General features: G+C 46.0%; 1 protein-coding gene across 2 annotated transcripts in view; it reads left to right on the top strand.

The window, feature by feature from the left end:
* The window catches only part of LOC135539417 (protein jagged-1b-like), a 30127-nt gene that overhangs the window by 5783 nt on the left and 5259 nt on the right, over window positions 1-19085 (top strand). For both annotated transcript variants that reach the window (XM_064965292.1, XM_064965291.1), the window contains exons 3-20: window positions 1169-1226; window positions 3474-3731; window positions 4524-4584; window positions 5939-6069; window positions 6390-6509; window positions 8473-8586; window positions 10261-10374; window positions 11633-11746; window positions 12469-12515; window positions 13097-13270; window positions 14016-14166; window positions 15060-15224; window positions 16246-16359; window positions 16803-16916; window positions 17172-17285; window positions 17616-17732; window positions 18094-18121; window positions 18518-18603. In XM_064965292.1, the coding sequence (XP_064821364.1) occupies window positions 1169-1226; window positions 3474-3731; window positions 4524-4584; window positions 5939-6069; window positions 6390-6509; window positions 8473-8586; window positions 10261-10374; window positions 11633-11746; window positions 12469-12515; window positions 13097-13270; window positions 14016-14166; window positions 15060-15224; window positions 16246-16359; window positions 16803-16916; window positions 17172-17285; window positions 17616-17732; window positions 18094-18121; window positions 18518-18603 (2080 nt within the window). The remainder of the gene's footprint in view (window positions 1-1168; window positions 1227-3473; window positions 3732-4523; window positions 4585-5938; window positions 6070-6389; window positions 6510-8472; window positions 8587-10260; window positions 10375-11632; window positions 11747-12468; window positions 12516-13096; window positions 13271-14015; window positions 14167-15059; window positions 15225-16245; window positions 16360-16802; window positions 16917-17171; window positions 17286-17615; window positions 17733-18093; window positions 18122-18517; window positions 18604-19085) is intronic.

Genomic DNA, 19085 nt, shown 5'->3' with positions numbered 1-19085 from the left:
TTTTTGGAGCTTCATTGACAAGTGCTACAAGGAGTGCTCGTGTGAATGTTGGCAAGTGAGTGTCGCGAGTGGAGAGAGGCCCATGCACTCTGACTGGGAGCCAAGTATGGACACACACTTGCATTCAGACACGCACACACACTTATTTGCGCACACACAAATCAATATATTTTGTACCCAGATGAAAACTCATGATACTGTACACAAACAGTCTCAAATGAATGAAGGCACGCATACACACACTGGCACACACACTCCTTCCCTCAGCCCAGCCCTCCACGGCTCTCCGCTGTCCGTTATCCGATACCGGTGAGAGCGATGGGGGCCTTAAGAGAGACAAAGAGTTTCAAAGAGGTGCCGAAATAATGGACCCCCGTCCCCCCCCGTCCCGTCTCCACGGCGTGCATACACACACTGAAATGGCCTTTTTATACATACACACACACACACACAGCAGAGATCTCTATTCTAACTATTACAGCGCCCTCAAGTCACTCCACACAACTACTCACGGTGCACTAGAAGGGAAAAATAAAGGGAAAGAACCCAGGATGTTTTTAAACAATGCCAGCGGTTTGCTCTCTTTATCGCCACCCCTTGAATTCTCTATCCGGGGAGGGGGTAGGAAAGCGGTGGGTTAGTTTTGGGGTGGGTCGCTGTAAGGGAGAGTGGCTTAGCCCGACCGGATCAGAGGGCTGCTGGCGCCTCGGGGGAGGGGGAGGGGGGGGTAGCCGTGCTCTCTCTAATCTACAACATATGGAAAACGGCCAATGGACAGACTGAGTTAAACACCACCATACCCACTCACTTGCGGCTCGTGTGTGCGCTCACGAATGGGAAGGAGTTTGGCTGTATTTACACTATTCCCTGTGACTGTGTGCCTATAAAACATTTACATACTGCGTTGTTATACCAGCTCTAAGAACAGTTATTACCTCAAATGGACTTTCTCTCCCCCAATTCTTTATATTTCTGCTAATATGGTCTGTCCATTCAAACAGTAGGTTAAATAAGAAGTAGCCTACAGCCAACTCTGTTAGCAGGAACTATGCAGAAAGGAATCTAAAAGTAAACATGTATCAGCCAGTGGTGAAGGAGTTAACGCAGCTGTGACTTGTTATACCTGACACCTCTCTCTCTCTCTCTTATCAATCTTATCTCTCTCCAGAGGTCCTATACATTGATCGTGGAGGCCTTGGACTTCAACAATGACTCTTCTACGGGCAGTGAGTATTATCCCCCACCATTATGTTACATCTCTCACTCTCTCTGCTCCATTTGGTTTCACATTACAAAAGCAACATGACCCCGTGACCTGGAAGTGGTGGTCCCAGGACAAAAATAAGGAATCTGTAATGCGGTTACTTGTGTGTGTGTGTGTAAAGGGGCAGAGGTGTGTGTGTGTTGGGTGGGGGGATTAATATATTGGTATGGGACATTTAGGGGTCAGGGGAATTATACTTGTGCTTATAAAAATGTTTTTAAAGGCTTTATGCCTGATGGCAGCTGCATTCCCCCCTGCATTTGAAAGGCCATTGGTTGGCATTACTGACCAACAATGGGCAGAACTATCAGGCATAACTATCAAGCATGACTCATTCCCTCTCTCTTGAATTCCCCTACTATCGATATGGCTCTCTATTGCGTAACATTACAATTGTCTCATTCAGAAAACAGCAACGGTAGTATAGACTGGTAAGGGAGTGAGTGAGGAGGAGATGGAGAGGGATCACACTACAGATTTAAGCGTTGTTTGTTTTCAGTCCGACCGTTAGGCACTCAGTGGGAGTTATGGCTGTGTGTTGCATTTGGCATCCCTCAGGGAACCATTATAGTTCCAGTGTTAATTCGGCCCCAGGGTACGCTGACCCCTGTCCAGGTGTGCTTTGGCCCAGGAGGAGGAGGGGGGGGGGGGCAGTTGTTCCACCACAGCCAAGTCTACATCGAGCATGAAACTAAGCATTGCATTTGGGCCAATAAAGGCCAAATGCGAAGAGGTTAGTGTGAGGTTGAATACTTTATTTTTTGAAAGCCCTCCCACTGACAAGCACACACAACAAGACAGCTAGATCAATGAAAACGTCTGCCAAGGAAGAGGGCCAAACGAGGACAGGCCAAATATTGACCGTCTCACTCAGCGTCGACAAGCAAAGTGACCTGTGTACGTGGCCAGTTAGCCTCCATTAAGCAGACTCATTAAAAGCCTATCACAGTTGTGATGTTAATACTAGCCAAATACACTGCTACGGCTAACCTTAGTCTAGAGTTGGCGTCTCTAAATTGTGCTTACGTAAGCTTAAATTACAAGTTACCGAGGTAACTATCATGTCGGTGCCGACTTGACTCATTGCCCCGAGCAGTATTCATCACGAAACTGAGAGGTTTAAATGTTTGGTCAAATCTCCAGGATGGTCCAGTACGGTTTTCTTGAGGTTGGCTGTATTTAAAAAATATGCTACGTTAGCTCTATTTCTCACACCGTAAACTGTCTAGGAATTTCCTGTTTGATATGGTGGGTCACAGTTTGCTTCCAGGTCGTTTTTTACAATTTTATATATATATGAATATATATGAATATTTGGTTTGAGGACCCTGGGTTAATTTTGTCTGTTATTTCGCCAAACCACAACCCCCTCGCCGTCAAACTATTCCGGGCCTCAGGTAGTGAGAGGGTGTCACCTCACCCCGACCACACTTTGCACTCCACCGGCGAAATACCACATTGTAGCTCAGGATTCTAGAACGGCCTGGAATATTACTACTATGGCCCGCCATTACAACTAACACTGCCGTAACAAAGCAGCTTTCCCTCCAAGAAAAGAGGAGTAAACAAACTCGAAGCTTACGTTTTTGTTCATTTTCGCGCCCCCTTGTCAAAGCTCGCAGAGGCTGAACGGAATTTAAGTGGGCAGATGATATTTTTAAAATTTTCTATAAAAACATTGCTTTGGGGTTTGCATTACTGCCTTTCTATATTCCTAGAACGCCAGAGGGTTTCTTCATGGAAAATGGGATTAGGAGGCAGTGCCCTAACACAGTGTGACATAGCTGCGCTGGTATAGTCTGGATGGCGTCCTCTCTCCCTCGAGCGCTGACCCCGGTGAGGTCGAGTTTGTTTGGGTGCAAGGGTAGCAGAGGGTGGCGACGTGGGCAGGGACAGAAGGGGGCATCACTAATGTCTGTTGGCAGCAGTAGATTTGGATGGCAATTCATGTTTGGGCATTTACCCACTGATATTGGGAGACCCTGTACTAGTAAGACTGAGAAATGTCCCAAAGCAAGACGCTTTGTCTTGCTGAATGGGCATTCTCATCCTCATGTGTTGACATCTGTGTATATATTGTGTCTGTCTGTATGACTGCATTTATGTCTTTGCCTCACCCTTATGCCCATGTGTTTCCTACCAGTCCCTCTGACTCCTCTCTCGCTCTCTCTCTCTCTCTCTCTCTCTCCAATACATTTCCCTCCATCAGGTGGGGGAGGCGAGATGATCGAGAAGGCCGTTCAGTCGGGCATGATCAACCCCAGCCGCCAGTGGCAGAGCCTGAAGCACAACGGGCCGGTTGGCCAGTTCGAGTACCAGATCCGGGTCAGCTGCGATGAGCATTACTACGGTTTCGGCTGCAACAAGTTCTGCCGTCCGCGCGACGACTTTTTTGGCCACTACAACTGCGACCACAACGGCAACAAGACCTGCCTCGAAGGGTGGTCCGGACTAGAATGCAGCACTGGTAAGAGTGGGGGGTTTAACCAAAGTAGTTGTCTGTAATTTTACAGCAACGTGAAGCCAAACGCTAAGGCCATTTTTTTACCACGAGGTTAGACAGTTGAACAAAGCTCAAAAGGCATTGATAAGTGACATTCATCAAGAATCAATTGGAATATATACTTTAAATGATCAAAATGTTCTATAAATAACAGTGGGCCTTTTCAAGGGCAAGTTGTGCATGTTAGCATGCCATCATTAAGGCAAGGAAGGGAAGTCCAAAACTAGCGAAAGTGACAATGGACTGCAATTGTGTAGAGGTGAATCTGACCAGAGAGAGAATGAACACTAGACTAAATGATATCATTTAGGGGTGGGGTCAAGTTGGCTTCTTTACCCATTGACACCAGGGCACATTGTCTTAACACAGCAGATTTTGGCCACGGCCGGCCTGGCAGGCTTGTACAAATAGTTAGCGTTGCCGTTTGGAATTTGGGCTGTTTGCAACACACCAGTGCACCCCCTAGGCCCTAGTATCCTAGCGGGGAGCGATGGCAGAGCTCTGGGATAAGTCTTGGATTTTGTAGGATTACTGCCCCGGTTGTGGTTTAGGACATTCCCACGAGTTTGGAGATAGGGGAGGGGGAACCGTCTGACATCATCATGCTGACTCTTTGTGTTTTCTCTCTCTCTCTCTCTCTCTCGTCACTCTTACTTTTTTTCTTTTTTCTGTGAATTTCTTGCTGACTCTCACTGTCACCCCACTTGGACTTTCTTTCTCCTTTATTTCCTCCCTCATTTTCTTTCTCTCTCTCAGCTATTTGCAGGCAAGGCTGCAGCACTGAACATGGTTCCTGTAAATTGCCCGGAGATTGCAAGTAAGCACCTATTTTTATTTTATTTCAGTTAGTAAAACACTCACTGGAAAGTGCCAAACTCAGAATCTTGCTGCAACTTGTTGTCACAGCAACATCCTTGTACCACATGGAAATAATGCCATTGGCGGGGGGGAATTCCCAACACCATGGGTTCTGCCCACTTTGGATTGGCACCAGACTCAATGGAGACGTAGTCATTTTTGTCTTTGTCTTTTTTTGTCTTTTTTGTCTTCATTAGATAACACTATACGTTCTACACAATACTATACGTGGCAATCAAAGTCACAACCCTTGATCATGATGTGGTCATTAGGCACCAAACAGAAGAAAACAGACTGAAGCAGGAAATGACTGTTTTACATTGCATGCCCTAATAAACACAACCCGATGAATCCCCCTCTTATCCAGAGCTGTGAAGGGCCCGAACCTTTGCGTGTTTTGGGAAGGGAGTGTATGTGGGGTGGGTTGGAGATTATCGCGACCCCTCTCGACCCCCTTTGCGCACGTCTGCCGGGGGCCCCAAGAGTGGTGAGAGCTTAATGGTGGCGGTGGAATCTGGTCTCGAAGACCTCTGTCAAATTCAAAGGATTTTTTTCTTTCTTTCACCTGTCTGTTTCCCCACCCCCACCCTCTTTCACCTGTCTGTTTCCCCACCCTCTTTCACCTGTTTGTTTCCCCACCCCCACCCTCTTTCACCTCCCTGTTTCCCCACCCCCACCCTCTTTCACCTCCCTTCAGCGCCACGCTTTGATGTCGTGTTAGCCTTTTCAGTCTCGCAGCCAAGAAACAATTGAAAGCGGCGCGAGGAGACATTAGCATGTTGTGGAGATTCTGGGGAAGCTTCTATGGCTTTTATCTGAACTTGAATACACATCTGATTCTTAAGGAAGGCTGGAGTGGAATGGGTACTTCACATTTGGGTACTTCACATTTCCTCCATATTTGCTAGATTTTTTTATATATATATATATTGGGTAGCTGGGATGATTATCCATTGCCTCAAGCTAGGGTGGGGTGAGCTGGGCATGGATACCAGGGATGATTTATAAGGGGTGGGGGTGTGTGTGTATTTGATTTGCTCTGTTATGACTCATTTGAGAAGCTTTCCCCTGCTAGTTCACTGCCCAGACAATAATTTTTACTTACTCAAGGAGCAGTCTTAGCCCTGCCGAACCCATTCCTGTGTGTGTTAAAAGATTTTGATACATTGTCTGTGTTTTTAAGCAGGATAGTGTAGAGCACTGAACAAGTTGTTTGTTTTTTTATTTTTTATTTATTATTATTTATTTTTTTGTTAAGCTCTGTCATCCCGGGCATTGAGTACTTATCGAGTGTGTGTGCGTGTGTCCTACAGGTGTCTGTACGGCTGGCAGGGCGAGTACTGTGATAAGTGCATTCCTCACCCGGGCTGTGTGCACGGAACCTGCGTGGAACCGTGGCAGTGCCTCTGTGACACAAACTTTGGCGGCCAGCTCTGCGACAAAGGTAAGCATACACATGCAAGAATAGCAAATGCACAGAGGTATACTACAAAGCGTGATCATTGAGTTGGCCAGCTAACTTTGTAAACGACCAGAAATAGGCCTACTGATTTTCCGGTTCATTAAGAAAGCTAAACTTGTGTTTTTGGTTGTTTCAATCACAACATGTCAATTTCAAGCTTATCTTAAAGAAATTTATTTATTTGGGCAAGTTAGCAGGCTAACTCATTGATCCTGCTTTGTAGTATACCCCCCTGGTCTGTAGATATACAGGTGATAACTGGTGCCCTCACCAACTCACACTTTTCCCTCCCTGTCTTCCAGACCTGAACACATGTGGTACGTTCCAGCCCTGTCTGAACATGGGGACCTGCAGCAACACTGGACCTGACAAGTACCACTGTGCCTGTCCTGACGGCTACTCTGGTGTCAACTGTGAAAAAGGTGAGTTGCCTGACACGCACACACAGGTGTACTTGCGTGTGTGTAAGTCTCTTGTAGTGTCTAGGGTCTGGTTCCACTCAATGTTTCGTCCTTATGAGAGTGAAATTGGAGTTGAAAACCAGGTAGGATAAGAATAACTTTATTGTTCCCAGAGGGAAGTTGGTCTTGGGCACTCAAAGCGCATCTGATCTACTATGCTGGAGATTTTTTTTATTTATTCTGTCTCTCTGCTGTCTCCCACTCAATCTTTTGTATTTTGTGGTGAAGACAGAGAAAAAGGTATTTGTTTTCCCAAGAGCAGTCGGTGAGATCCGAGTCATGTGGTGAGACTGGGTTGGAAGTCGAGGGGGTCATAGTTCAGGGGTTGGGGGGGGGGGGTCAGTCCCATGCTTAACCCCATCCAGGGAGGTTCCGTTCGTAGGGCGGTCTCCCGCGTCACTCCGGCCAGGAGGTGACGACCTCATTAAGGCGTCGTCAAGAGAAAAGGGAACGGGAGGAGACCCAGTAACAGAGCTAACCTTTCTATGAGGGGGGATTGTATTCTACCTTCAACAAATCTAACAGTTACCTCACATCTTCAAGTTGTTTAAATGTGTCAAGGTTGGTTTCTATAAAATGAGTTTTGATCATAGGAATGAGTTGTATATGTAATTACTTTTGACGTTTCAATGAAGTTGGGTCGAATTCGCTCATTAGGATAAGTAGATGGCCCTTGTTTTGTATGGGGGTCAATGGAGACATGACTCAGCTAATTGAGGAGGAAGCTCCCTGTAGGCGTTGTCAGTCAAACACGCCCGCTCTGTGTTTGTCTAGGACAGTTGCCACCTCTGTAGTGAGGGTTTGAAAACTATTGCCGGTCATCTTGAGCGCGAGGGAGGGAGTGGAGGGAGGGAGAGAATGAGGGAAAGAAGAGGGGGATTCCAGCTTCCAACCAAGCCTGAATTCTCCTTTTCTTTTTCTCTCCCAGCCAGACCCAACAACATTAAAACCCCCCTCCTGTGCTCCTCTCCCCCCTCTATCCCCCTCTCTTCCTCCCCCTGCCCCTAGCCCGCTGACACCAATCAACAGTCTTCTCCCTCTCGCCTCCCCCTCGGAGGTAGTCCCAAATGGCACCCTATTCAGTGCACTGCTTTTGACCAGGGCTAATAGGGCTCTGGTCAAACTTAGTGCATTATATAGTGAATAGGGTGCCATTTGTGATGCGGGTCGGTCTGCCTGCCTGCCAAGGAATGCAGAGCACTAATTGATTTGAGCAGAGGAATCCGTCGTAACTTGTGAGTTTGCTATTCTCTTCCCTCCTGTCTTCTCTCGTCCTCCCGCGGAGGGATGGACAAATGATTTGCGTTCGGGTGGAAGTCATGGCGCGAACGCTCTGCGGGTCAGTGTGCCATGACAGACGTTTTCCTGCTAGCTGGCTAGAGTTAATGCTAAGACTATAGGGCTCTGGCCCTGGGGGGCGAGTGACATGGGAGAGGGGATTTATTTTAACAACGTAGTGGGGGAATGGACCCTGTCTGTCTCGCTTTCTCTCTGTGCATTTTATTCTTTGTCTAGTTGTCTTTTTCCTCAGTGAGGAAATGTCTCTTGTTCTGTTTATTTCTCTTGCACTCAGCACTCTCCTTTATCCTTCCCTATCTCTCCCTCCCTTGTCTGTCTCACTCTCTCGCTCCTCGTCTTGCGGTGTGGTCCAGAGCTGGTTAGTGAGAGGTCAAAGGGGCTTTCCACTCCACTGGCTGTAGCCTAGCTGGGCCAGAGAGAGCCGCTGGGAACCGACAGCAGCGAGGGGGGAAAACCCACCCCACCCTCCTGCAGTGTGAGAACTGAGTTTAGGAGTTTAACTCTCTCTCTCCTCTCCCTCCTCTACCTGCTCCATCTACCTTTCTCTGTTCTTTGCCTTTCCCCTCTCCCTTTTACCCACTCAATCTATCTATCTCTCTGTTTCGCTCTGTCTCTCGGTCCATAGCAGAGCATGCTTGTCTGTCGGAGCCCTGTTTTAACGGAGGGAGATGTGTGGAGACCAGTCAGGGCTTCGAGTGCCAGTGTGCCCCCGGCTGGAGTGGGACCTCCTGCAGCATCAGTAAGTAATACATTATAGTGTGTAAATTCAATATTATAACTCAGTGGGTTTACCCTTGTACATTCACCGGGCCTCTAGCACTAGAGAAGCCTGGCCTCGTTGGATTCCCCCTTCGTACCAATGACATATTTTGGACGTCAGCACAAAAGCAACAATGGCATTATAATGAATGTGTTGGTTTTATGACGGTAGTCAAAAATGGTCCATTGTCAGTTATTGAACACATTATTTGTGGCCTCGCTCGTGCTTACAGCATGGTGCTCATCTCCACGCCAGTTGGACCTTGTTTAGTTGTTATCCCTCGTTCTAACAGTCATCACACATCCCCCCCCCCCGCTTGCTTTGCAACGCTTCGCACAAACGAGTCGCTTGCAGCTGAAACAGGTTTCGTGGGTTTTGTTGCGAGCTCATTTGCCCACCTGGCAGTTTCTCCTTGGCTTTGCGCAATTCCTCTCGTGGAATCGTCGCTGCTGCCTCGACCCCCTCACATCTCTCTAGTAGGCCGTATGCTCGACTCATGATGAAGTCTCTCCTGCTCATGGGGTTCATGCACTGCTTAAACAGCACGTGTGTGTTGATGGCAGCCAAGTCAAGCATGTTGTAGAACACTGTGAAAGGCCAGCGGCAAGTTCCTCCTTTCACTGTGTACAGCTGTGCCATTTTGATCCCAAAAATCCACAACCTATGGAATAGAATAAAGTAAAAAGCAGTAGGATCTTTTTCTCATAGGGAAAAACAACAAGTGTGATACAGTAGAGCATAATGCGTTGTATAAGTTGCTTTATATATGGCGACGCACACAGTGGTAGAAAAAATACCCCATTGTTATACTTAAAGTCACCCAGTAAAATACTACTAGAGTAAAAGTATCAAAGTATATTTAAATATACTTAAGTATCAAAAGTACAAGTTGATGCTATACAATTTTTTTAATATTTTTTTTTCCCCTAATATTCAGCAAACCAGATGGCATGATATTAAGCTCCCGCCTCGCTTTGTTCATGGTGCCAACCAGGCTTGTTTTCTTTGCGAGCAACTTGTTCTCCAATGACGGTGACGTGAAGAAATTGTCAGTGTTGACATTTCTCTCCGCTACCGTTTTTGAGATTATCATTTGAATAGATGAGTAGAATAGAATGGCCAGCTCTGTTCTTCATTCACAACTGGTGATTGCATAGTTCGCTTTCCCTCGCTCATCAACCCATTCTCCCCCATCATAATTTACTTTCTTTTTTTCAGCTCTTATGTGTGAAATGAGTTTCCATATAGTTTAGGTTCAGTTTCGAGGCAATTATCAGGGGGATTATCAACTCGGCACGGCACCTCCCAACTGTCGAGAGGAGGAGGGGATCAGGCCCTACTATCGGGAGAAAGTGGCGCAACTGGTGGGGGGACCATACAAAACATGACAAACCCTCCTAAACCTGCTTATAACTCCAGTTCTATTTGTGGTTGTGAGAATCTTAACCCCTATTAATAATCACATGTTGTTATGTAGACTTTATTTTGAAAAAGTCCATGATGGTGGGACTTTTAAAAATAAAAACAGTATATTATTTTGGGTCATCAAGACACCATCAGCCTTTCAACAAGCGCTAAAGACCTAGCCATAGTCGTGGAATGACAAATCAGACGTCCATGTGTAGCCGTAACACATTTGTTTCCTCCCTCCAGATGTGGACGAGTGTTTCCCCAACCCCTGTGGCCACGGGGGCACCTGCCAGGACCAGGTCAACGGCTTCAAGTGCACCTGTCCCTCCCAGTGGAGCGGCAAGACCTGCCTCATTGGTCAGTCAGTCCTCTATCCCGTAACACCCTCCACCACCTCTGTCATACAGCCACTGAGCTCTCATTCATCCTCTATTTCCCCCCTAAAAAAAAATATATATATATATATATATATAACCTCTATCCCACACACCCCTGCACCTCTATCATACAACCACCTAGTTTGCTGTCATCCTCTTTAATAAATAAAAAACATTTACCTCCTATATCCCACAAAACCCAACTCCTATTGTATCCCTTCTGACACAGAAACGACTGTACTTTTAAATCCTACAAACCTCTACCTTCTACCTCACAACAGCCTAGTCCTTTATCCCACTACCACCTATATATCCTATAACCTACTACCATAGAGAGAGTATTGATCTCTATGCACACTACGGAGTTGATAGATTATATACTGGTACAGGGTCAAATATCTCCTCTCTCTAATGGTTAAAGTTAGTTTCCTAGATCTGTGGTTGAGGCCAACTTCTAACTTACCTTGCTACAAATAGAGGATGTCCTTAGCGCACAGATCTAGAACCAGCTTACACTCTCCAAATCTGAACCTTATCCATTAGGGGGTGAAATCTCAAAACTGACCTTTAGAAAAGCTTCTAAGTTGCATGGCGCTCTAGTGTAAAGATTTGGAAGCGGGCACGCCAGCATGGGGGGGAAAGTTCCTTCGGCATTCCATTCCATGGCTGCTTTTGGGAATCCTCAGGGATAAAGTGGGGTTTCCTAAGCCGGGGATCATCCTTTGAGGAATGGCAGTGTGTTTTAAAGGGCTTAGAATGAGGAGCGAGAGGATGGGTGCCACTAACTCTATTCACTACTGCCTTAATTCTCTAACTACCCCCCTCCTCCTTTCACCCGTGTCTTCTCTTACTCCTCCTCTTCCTCACCTTCCTCACCCCTTCTTAGTGTGAGGAGCAAGAAGATGGGTGCCACTAACTATTCACTGCTGCCTTGATCCACTACCCTTCACTCCCCGGCATATTTGTGTTTGTAAAATTGCCTTTTTCCATGGGGACAGGCTCCGACGCAGTTTGAATGCAAACCACAGCAGACCACCAGAAAAGACCATAGAAATATAATTTCTTGAATGGGCATCCCCAAGTCAATGGGTGGGTGATGGGGGGGGGGGGAACCATTAAAATATCTATTCCTATGGCTGCCGACCCCTCGCAATCTCATCCCAATCCCCTTTAACAGGAATGAAGGAATGAAATGTTTATTTTTGTCTTTCTGACCTGTTTGTTTTTATGGATTTCAGACGCCAATGAGTGCGAAGGCGACCCCTGCCTGAATGCCAACTCCTGCCGCAACCTGATTGGAGGGTACTTCTGCGAGTGCCTCCCCGGTTGGATGGGCCAGAACTGTGAAACCAGTGAGTGTTTTCAATGAAAAGGCCTGTCACTTGTTCTAATGCAGGGGTGGTCAAGTCTGGTTCCAGGAAGCAGCGGGGGATACAGGCTTTTGTTCCAGCACAGCGCTAACATGGGTAATTCAGCTAATCAACTAATCATGGTTGGCAATTGAAAGCATGATTAGTCGAAGTGTGTTCGTGCCTGTGGTAGAACAAAAGCCTGCTCACCCTGCCATTCAATCTCTAAAGTCCAAAGTTGCACACCCCTTTTCTAAAATGAAGAAATGGCACTGTCAAGTGCCAGTAGCTACTTTAAGCAACTGTTGTAGGGCCAGTTTTGGATGCGAGTTCATGAGAATGACGGCTAGGACTGATGCTGGAACAGTGTTTCTCTGAACCTGGACTAGTAGTTCTTGAGTGGTCAGTCTGAAAATGGACGACAGAAAAAAACTAATAATAATAATAATACACTTTTTTAAATGTGTTTTTATCTGGAGTTATTGTCTGCTTGCACAGCCGGGCAGACGATAACGTGCAGATAACATGGGCGCTCAAACAATTGTGTGAAGCCCCAGTGCACAGGGCCCGCATGAATTGCACCTCCCCCCACCCGTTCTCGAACAAGTGTTATCTTGAGGAAGCTTGTCGGAAATCTTATCAAGGACTCGCCTCGGCGGAGCTCAAATTGTATACGTTTTATAATTTATTTTAATTTATTTTATTGTTACAAATTGTTTCCACAGATATCAATGACTGCCTGGACCAGTGTCAAAATGGGGGGAAATGCAAGGTATGTTTATTGGGTTTCTCCGAAATTGCATCTTTTCCCTATATAGTGCACTACTTTTGACCAGAAACCTATCATGGGGAATAGGGCTCCATTAGGGACACAGATGTTTTCTTATTTTTCCGTAATGTACCGGTCCTGGTCGATATACATATTCCGGACTCTTCCTGGCATATTGGAGTTGTTTTTGGCTTCTTTCTCTCGCCTGCCCCTCTTTCTCCCCCTTTTTCTTTTATGGCGAGTTTAAAAATGGCAAACTGCTGAGACATGCTTTCAGAACACAGGCATGACAGAGTTGCTCGGGCAATGCTAACAAAGAGTGGGGCAGAAAGACATGAATGCTTGTGTAGGAGGGGAGAATGGGAGGGAGGGAATAGGCGGAAGGTCTTCATGACTACAATAGATCAGATTACCATAAACATTCTCGTCCCCTGCCAGGAAAAATAAATCTTTCTTAATTCTTTTCCAACTCTTTCACAATGGCTTGTTTTCCTCACCGCCCTGTTCCGTACCTCCCACACTCATCCCCAACACCCTGTTCTCTCTTTATTTTTTTCCTTTCTCTGTTTTCCTCCCCTCCCTAGGACATGGTGAATGGGTACCGTTGCGCTTGTCCGTCGGGCTTCGGCGGCGAGCACTGCGAGAAGGACGTAGACGAGTGCGCCAGTGGCCCGTGCTTGAACGGCGGCCGTTGCAAGGACGACGTCAATGGCTTCCAGTGCCTGTGCCTGCCCGGTTTCTCTGGCAACTTCTGTCAGGTGAGCAGAGATTGGCACCACACCCCCTCACTGTGCCCAGAGCCCACCCAGAATTGGCCTAAGTCACCTTAAACCACAACACTGATCCAGGAGCAGATATTGCTCCATCCTTGTAATGGTTTATGGTTAGAATTGGAGGTAGTATAAGCTGATCCTAGATATGTGGTGAGGGCCAACTTATCTTGAGTAAATCGTGAGTAAGTTGCAGTCACCTCAAACCACTGATCCACGGTCCGATGCCGTATTTCTCCATACCTTTTTCATGGTTAAGGTTGGAGATGGGGTAATCTGATCCTAGATCGATGGTTAGAGCCAACTTTCCTTGACTACCTCCCTCTCTCCTGTGTGAATCTCCTCACCATAATGTTTTCATTGATATCCTCCTCTTCAGTTGTTTCCCTCCCATTTTATTCCCCTCGTTTAGATTTATTTTTTTTGTGCTACCTTTCCTTCCCCCCCACTATAATCGCACCTGCGTTTCTCTCTGCGACCGTTTCTCTTTGCAAATCTAAACTGGAGCTTTGTCGCGCTTGTTAACACTTGTGAACCTTCCGTCTGGGCTAAGTCTGTCTTCTCTTTTCCCGCCTCCTCCAACTCCCCACCGCTAAGCGTTTGTTTATGGTTCTTTAGCAGGTTTCCGTGGTGAAGTCCACAATGGGTTATTATGGAAAGGGTAAAATGGCAGGTATTACTTTACATGGCTTGTGTCTAAACCATTCTTTTGTTTTTGTTCTTGCCTTCTCAGTTGGATATCGACTACTGCATGCCGAGCCCATGTCAAAACAGGGCCCAGTGTTTCAACCTGGCTAGGGATTACTTCTGCAAATGTCCCGAAGACTACGAGGGGAAGAACTGTTCCCATTTGAAGGACCACTGTCGGACCACACCATGCAAAGGTTCATATTAGCATTTTGGTTTAGCCTTGTGCAGTCTTTACAGTACTGTAGAAGTCGGTTTTCAGTGTTAAAGCCTAGGCAGTTTTGGCTAGCTTGGCTAATGCTAATGAAAGCTAATCCCAAAACTTTTAGGTCACTTGTCTCCCTTTGCTTTTTTTATAGCCAATTGTAAATCTGAGGGGGGGCTTTTTAGCCCCGCAGAGTCTGTAATCTAATCTGCTAACTCAAGGTCATTGTGCTGGGTGTGTGTCACACCATTGTGTGTGTGTGTGAAGACCTAGGGTTAGCAAGCCCGCACGGCACTAACCCGTTCTCCGTCGGTCCCCCAGGGCCTCGTTACCATGGGAAGGGTTAAGGTTTGGTTTCATGTTTTCGAGTCGCTACTGCTGCCAGACTACTTTTTTGACAAGACACTCCCTTCAAGAACACCCCCCACGCCGCCCTCCTGCTTCTGACAAATTGCCTCTGCTTCTTAAAATGTTCCTCTCCTCCCTACTAGACTTTGTTCGTCTCTCCAAAACGCCCCAGAAAAATCTGGCAAACTGTGAAGTGCTCTGTGTGTGATCTTCTTGCTGAATACTCAATAGACCCCCTTAATTTTCTCACTCTGTGCCGTGTGTATGCGCGCATTATTGAGAGCGTAATTATGACAGTCTAAGGGTTTATACCCTTGTACTTAGTTTATCTATACACACCACAGATTGAAGAAATTAGGAGGGCCTTGGCATATTTTGTATCTATTGAATATTTATTTTATTGGAAGCTGTAGCACCCAAAGCGTTTGAAGGTTTATACGATGTGTGGTAACGTCAGTTCTGTACAATGGATATCAACATTTATGTGATTGCCATATATGCACACTGTCCTGACCTCGCCCTTTCTTTCTCCCTCAGTGATTGACAGCTGCACAGTTTCCGTGGCATCCAACAGCACCCCTGGGGGCGTGCGTCTGATTTCGTCCAACGTGTGCGGGCCCCATGGGCGCTGCCGGAGCCAGGCTGGGGGCCAGTTCAGCTGCGAGTGCCAGGAGGGCTTCACCGGGACATACTGCCATGAGAGTAAGTGACTCCCCCAGTTCCACCAAGGAGTGAAGAACGGTAGATGAATGGCTGGAGGATGGCTAGGGAGGTGGATGGATGGATGGAGCCTTGGATGGATGGTGGATGGCTAATGTGTGTATTAAGGGGTCAATGTGGGGGTGTGAGGGAGGCATAGATAGAGGGGGAAATGTGGCAGAATTGTGAGGTTGAAATGGAGAGAGAGAATGTTATTGCAGGGGTGGTAGAGGACAGGATGGGCCCTTTCCGACCATAAGTACACCACAAGAATCTCCCTCCCCGTTATAAGGATCGTTCCTGTTTCTTGGCGTGATCTCTGTCACGACACATGCATCCTTGGGTTCAAAGCATGCTCTCGCTCCTTCCAAACCCGGTGACTTTGTTCTCACCAACAGTTCTTTCAGGGGAGAGTGGTGACCCCTTGATGATAATTATTAGCTCCCTGTTTGATGGATGGCTGTTTATAGCCGCCGGCTCCCTAGCCCAGAGAGGTCAGGCAGGCTAGCCCTGGCCCTACAGTCACTGGGTTATCTAATGGAGGCCCCAGGCGAGGCCTATGCTGTTTCTCAGACACAGGCCTTGATTAATGACCCTGCTCAGCCTTCGCTAGCCTGTCAGGGGTTGGGGAAGTTGTTAAATGAAAGGGGCTCCATGCCTCCCCACCCCTAACTCTCATTCTCTTAAGCCAGGAAGTCTGCCTGTTCTTGCCCGGCCTTGTCTCTCCCACGCACATACCCAACACCGAGCTCTCTGTTGTGGTTTTGGGTGACAGAAGGAGTTTTGGGAAGGGCTTTTGGTAGAAGGTTACTTGACCAGAGACGACAGTCAAAATAAATGGGACACTAGGGAAACCGCAAGGCCTCTGAATTTGTAATGTGGAAACAATGCGAGTTGTTCCCATAATTGTAAATGGTAAATGAGTCCTTGAAGGGATTTCATGGTGCACACCTTGATTGCGTGGCTTGATATTGTTTATTTTCTCAGACTTTTCTTTTCTTTTTTTTCTTTCACTCACTCTCAGATATAAATGACTGTGAAAGTGGCCCGTGTCAGAACGGGGGAACGTGTATTGACAAAGTCAGCCTGTACCAGTGCATCTGTGCCGAGGGCTGGGAGGGACCCAACTGTGACGACAGTAAGTACATTTTTCTTCTCAATACTGTTATGTAGTCATATTTGTTTTATATGAATAATGGCTTTCACTTTCTTTGAACCACCGGTGGATAATACTTTGTTGTTGAAGTTATATACAAGTTATTTAGTTGCCTGTCACCCCACAACGTAGTACAAGTATTCAAAAAGTGAATGGCTCTTTTTGTTTGTATCATTTCAAAAGTATTCATACAGTGGTACACAAGTCTATATATGTGCTTATGCATTACATGCAGGTGGAACAGTGCATTGACTTATTTTATTTTATCTGACTTGCTTCTTGCTATTGAAGCGTTATCAGCATTATAATGCTGGGGGGGGGGGTAGGCAGCCCGCCCAAGGATTTAAATGGCCTTGGAGATGACAAACAGACAGTTAAACATGAAATGATTATTTTATTTTTTTCTTCTTTTTTTGTCTCCTCAGACATTGACGACTGCAACACCAACCCATGTCGCAACCGTGGCACGTGCCGAGACCTGGTGAACGACTTCTACTGCGAGTGTAAGAACGGATGGAAGGGCAAGACATGTCACTCAAGTAAGCCCCCTTTACTACAGTATCGCACACTTTTTTTATTTTTTTTATTCTTTGCCTTGGGGCGGCGATGTGAAGTGTTGTGGTGTGAAATATGCGTGTGGGTGGGATGTAAGCGTGTGCATGCTTGTATGTGTTCGAAAGGGTGTGTTTATGTGCATAAATAACACATACCTGAAATAATTGGTTTTAAGGCCTAATGGTTTCCTGACATTGACTATGCATAGTTGCTAACATGTAGTATTTTTTTGCTTCCAGGAGAGAGCCAGTGTGACGAGGCTACGTGCAACAATGGCGGAACGTGCTACGATGAAGGGGACACCTTCAAATGCATGTGTGCCGCCGGATGGGAGGGTGCCACCTGTAATATAGGTATGTAGTGTAGCCGCCAGTGCTAAATTATTATTATAAATTCCTAAAAATAGACATTTTGAGTCTGACAAAACTCTTGGTTTAGATTGTCCATTGCTAAACTGTAATTGCTGAGGTAGCTGCCTCTGTTAACTAGTAGTATAGCTGAAGGCTTGGTTCAAAACTAGGCCAAAGGTTTCTTTTGCCCATGTTGTATTTGCTAGTTGGCAGATAGGCTAAAGGTTGTGTTTGCCCATGTAGCATTGGGAGGCTAACAGGATGGCTAAATGTTGTTTGCCTTTGTAGAATTGTCTAGCTAGCATGTTGGCTAAAGGTTGTTTGCTTCTCCAGCTAAGAACAGCAGCTGTCTGCCTAGTCCTTGTGAGAACGGAGGCACCTGTGTGGTCAGTGGAGACTCTTTCACCTGTGTCTGCAAAGAGGGCTGGGAGGGCCTGACCTGCAACCAAAGTGAGTGACCCCAGAGTGTGTGTGTGTGTGTGTGTGTGTCCGTGTGTCCTCACTAATACTAATAAATCCTTAGTAGATAATTGTAGTCTTGTGCACTATTAGTTGTTCATAACTTGATAGTGTAAAATTCACTAGAACTACATTTTAACCTGCCGTAGTAGATAAAGGACGAAGGCCAAACTGTATTTATGTAATGAATGTATCGCGCTAAATCTTAACTATAGGGAAAAACATATACTTTTTTGTTTTATTTCTTAGATTAATGTTATGTGGCCTCTCAGCTAGCCACATTCATATTGAGTTAGTATTCTGACATGCACTCTGTGTCTAACCCAACTTTCTTTTATTTCAAATTTTACAGATTCCAACGACTGCAATCCCCACCCTTGGTAAGTCAATCCCAAACCAAATTAAGCCTAGTAAACATATCTGCCCACAGGAATGTCCTGCTGCTGATAATACACACAGACTTGCACATACACTCCGCGTCGACAAAGAGCCACAAACAACTCGCGTAACTTTGTTTGCTCAAGACTTCACAATCAGACATTTTACCTTGTTCCACTTCCTCCTCTACCCAACGCCATTTTTGAAAGAATAATATAAATGTATCTGTTGAAGGAACTATTTTTTTGTGGTGAAATCATTTAACAGAGAGGATTCTGAGTGATGCTTATTTAGATACTTTCTAAGACATGGAATTATATTTCCCACCCATTTAGTCAATTCTTATTGGTTAAGAGCTATGACCCCTGATGACTCTCTCTCTATCCTTTTCTCTGCAGCTATAACAGTGGAACCTGTGTGGATGGAGATAACTGGTACCGGTGTGAGTGTGCTGCGGGATTTGCCGGACCAGACTGCCGGATTAGTGAGTATTAACCCTTTGCAACCCCCCCCATCCCCTCACTATTCTTAAGCTGTGACAAAAGTCAGAGTTAAGTCGGGGCTAAATCGGGTTTAAGTCTTTTGGCTTTGGTGATGCTTGTAGGACAACACAATGGAGGATGAGGCTTTATAAGTTGGCTAGATAAGTTCACGTTGCTGTTAACCCTTTGATCCAGTTAAAGAGAGCTCAGATGGAAGAAGTTGATCACCTGCACTCATTCCCTTGACTATTCAGAGTTAGTCCAACTGTTAACTAGCACCACGGACTTGGAATGAAACTAGGGTATAGTTTTGAATGCATTTATTTTTTTATAATGAAGTTACAAAGTACTATAATTAGCATAGTTTGACAGCATAGTCGATTAGCATAGTTTGGGGTGGCAGGTAGCCTACTGGTTAGTGTTGGACTAGTAACCAGAAGGTTGCAAGATCGAATCCCCAAGCTGACAAGGTAAAAAAAAAAAA

This window comes from Oncorhynchus masou, chromosome 5, assembly GCF_036934945.1.
Source record: "Oncorhynchus masou masou isolate Uvic2021 chromosome 5, UVic_Omas_1.1, whole genome shotgun sequence".
NCBI lineage: Eukaryota > Metazoa > Chordata > Actinopteri > Salmoniformes > Salmonidae > Oncorhynchus > Oncorhynchus masou.
The sequence above is the reverse complement of the archived record's forward strand: the minus strand, read 5'-3'. Positions and strand labels throughout refer to the sequence as shown.